At 45.1% G+C, this 2,778-nt stretch overlaps 1 protein-coding gene across 1 annotated transcript; it reads right to left on the minus strand.

Annotated features, from left to right (window-relative positions):
• Positions 1-557: 557 nt before the first annotated feature.
• On the minus strand, positions 558-2,306 carry LOC125039343. Its single transcript, XM_047633183.1, has one exon. The coding sequence runs from the start codon at positions 2,304-2,306 to the stop codon at positions 558-560; it is 1,749 nt and encodes a 582-aa protein (XP_047489139.1).
• Between the last annotated feature and the right edge of the window lie 472 nt (positions 2,307-2,778).

Here is a 2,778-nt window from a genome sequence, read left to right on the forward strand (position 1 = left end):
CACTCCCTGCTTATAAATGATTTTGAATTGATAATGTGATAGCTCATAAGCCCAACGTGACATTCGAGCGCTCTTAGTCTTCCTTGTAAAAACGTATACTAATGGACGGTGATCAGTGTACACAGTAAACTGCCTGCCATAGATATACGGATCAAATGCCCTAACTCCTTCTACAACGGCAAGAGCTTCGGCATCTGTTGCAGAGTAACGTGTTTCTGCTCCACGGAGTTTTCGTGAAAAGTACGCAACTGCAGAAGGGTTGCCCTGAGCATCCCTCTGCATTAAACATGCGCCAATAGCTAATTGTGATGCATCTGTGTGCACCTCAAAGGGGTCTTTAAAACGAGGTTTCTGCAATATAGGGGCAGAGCCTAACTTATCTTTGAGAGACTGGAAGGCTTCTTGTTCACGAATACTCCATCTAAATGGCTGATCCTTCCTAGTTAGCTGTGTTAATGGTGCTGTTATAGCAGCATACTGAGGTATATGTTTTCGGAAGAACCCTGTAGCACCAAGAAAGCGGCGCACACCTTTTGCATTTCGTGGAGGTGTCATATCTACAATACTACGCACATTCTCAGGGTCTGGCAAAATACTTCAGGGGTTACTTTAAACCCGAGGAATCGAAATTCCTGCACTGCAAACTCGCATTTTGCCATATTGAGCTTAAAGCCAGCATTATGAAGAATTCTTAGTGTTTCCTCAAGTTGTACAAGATGAGACTTGAAGTCAGGACTATAAACTACAACATCATCCAGATAAGCAAGAGTGTGCCTACCTAAAACTGGGGAAAGTACTATATTCATGGTGCGCTGGAATATCGTTGGTGCTGTAGAAAGCCCAAACGGCATCCTGCGAAATTGAAATAGCCGGTAACCATCACTAAAAGCAGTTTTGGGTTTATCAGCAGGTTCTACGGCCACTGACCAATATGCAGAGCGGCTGTCAAGAAGTGAAAAGACCTGAGTATCCCTGAGTTCATCTACAAGTTCGTCAATCCTCGGGAGAGGATATGTATCAGCAACTGTTACAGAATTAAGATTCCTGTAATCTACACAAAAGCGTAAACTACCATCTTTCTTTTTGACTAGCACAACAGGCGAAAGCCAAGGAGACGTTGATGGCTCAATGATACCAGCTTTCAACATATCATCACACTCCTTCCGGATCTTTTCTTTGGCTGACTCTGGCAACCGCCACTGCCTAGTGCATAATGGTGGTGTATCACATGTCGTGATCTTATGGGTTACACCAGGAACTAAACCTACTTGAGTTTTATCCCCTGAGAAGAGAGAAGGGAACTTTGCAAGCACTTCCTTTAACTGTTCCCGTTTCTTTGAGTTAAGGTGACCAAGAGATGGTACAGCAACAACCTCCTCAGTATCTGCTTCAATTAGTGCAGATTCTGTGATGGCACTTGCTTCTAAAGCAGCATCGATTCTCCTTACCGTATCACTATCAGGTAACAGAGAGACCAGATCATCATCTACCGGAGAATCATCTGCCAACTGAAGACCATGCTCCTGGTCAAACTCGTCCTCTTCCCACTCAAAATCTGGTACCTCCTGATGAATGTCCAAATCAACAGCTGTTGCTTTTTCTGTAAATAGGTTATCTTTAGTTTCTACAGCATTGAAAAGATCTACTTCCTCTGCTACACAAAAATGAGACCCATTTCGGAGTGTTACAGGTTTAGCTGTCAAATTCACCACAAAGACTGAACATCTATCCTTTTGAGGAACCACTAGAGTCCGAGGGATGTCAAGTGCAGTAGTGCAGCTACTTATTAAGACTGACTTCCCACTGTAACAAGGTGATATGCTGCAAGTGACATACATACCAGTGTGGGCTGGAGAAACCGTCTTGCAACATGGAGCCAAACGAGCAACAGGAGATTTTATTGTTGGCTGCAAAAAGGACACAAGTCGCAAAGATTCACCTTTCTCATACTGTAAGGGATATACCACATTATCAAGGTGAAGATAAGCTTCCTGTGTATCAGCATCATGTATGATTTTATAATGCACTCTGTGCAACAAATCCACACCAACAAGAAGATCACCTGGAAATGATAAGGCATCGACAACAATAACCCTGTGAATTAAACTTTTACCAGATTTTAGACGAACTTCAATATCCAGCTCTTCAATCACAGGAAGTTCTTTGCCTGCAACTCCCTTTAGACCTCTATGTGAGATAAAAGATTTACGTGGTGAAAGGTGTGCAACAGTTTCTTTCTTAATTATGGTTACCTGGCTCCCAGTGTCAATAAATGCCTGCAGAAAATTACCCTCTGTATTTAGCATGACGGTTGGTCGTCCACTAAGCCAATTGTTTTGAGTCACCTGGTTGCTGCTCGTGGAACTGCACTCTGGGACCCTGCCTCCTAAGGTACTGGTCTCCCGATGCAGCAGGTCCTGTTCCGCTCGGGATGTTGAGAAAGGGACATTCTCTCCGGAAATGCCCTTCCCGACGGCACGCCCAACATGTACGAGAAGCTGACCTCGTGAACTGATCCATGCGGCGAGATGGTCGGCGTGGTGACTGCCCAAAGGGTCTGGAACATCCATCTGGTCCCTCCTCCTCAATTCCAGCTACCTTGCCTTCAGATCTTGCAGATGAAGGGAAAAGACGAGCCAGTCCTTCCTCTGCACGGACGCCCATTCTCGCGTTCCACACCCGCTGGGTTGCATCCACTAGTTGCTTCAGTGGAGCATCCTCTGACATGGCACACATCTCCCTCAGCCAGCCTGGAAGACCTTGCAAAAACAACCGCCT

The sequence above is a fragment of the Penaeus chinensis genome, chromosome 27 (genome assembly GCF_019202785.1).
Source record: "Penaeus chinensis breed Huanghai No. 1 chromosome 27, ASM1920278v2, whole genome shotgun sequence".
In the NCBI taxonomy this organism is placed as follows: domain Eukaryota; kingdom Metazoa; phylum Arthropoda; class Malacostraca; order Decapoda; family Penaeidae; genus Penaeus; species Penaeus chinensis.

Bases quoted from the DNA above. Each gene is read 5' to 3' on its own strand.
- LOC125039343 (XM_047633183.1), bottom strand. From the start codon at position 2,306: ATGCTAAATACAGAGGGTAATTTTCTGCAGGCATTTATTGACACTGGG.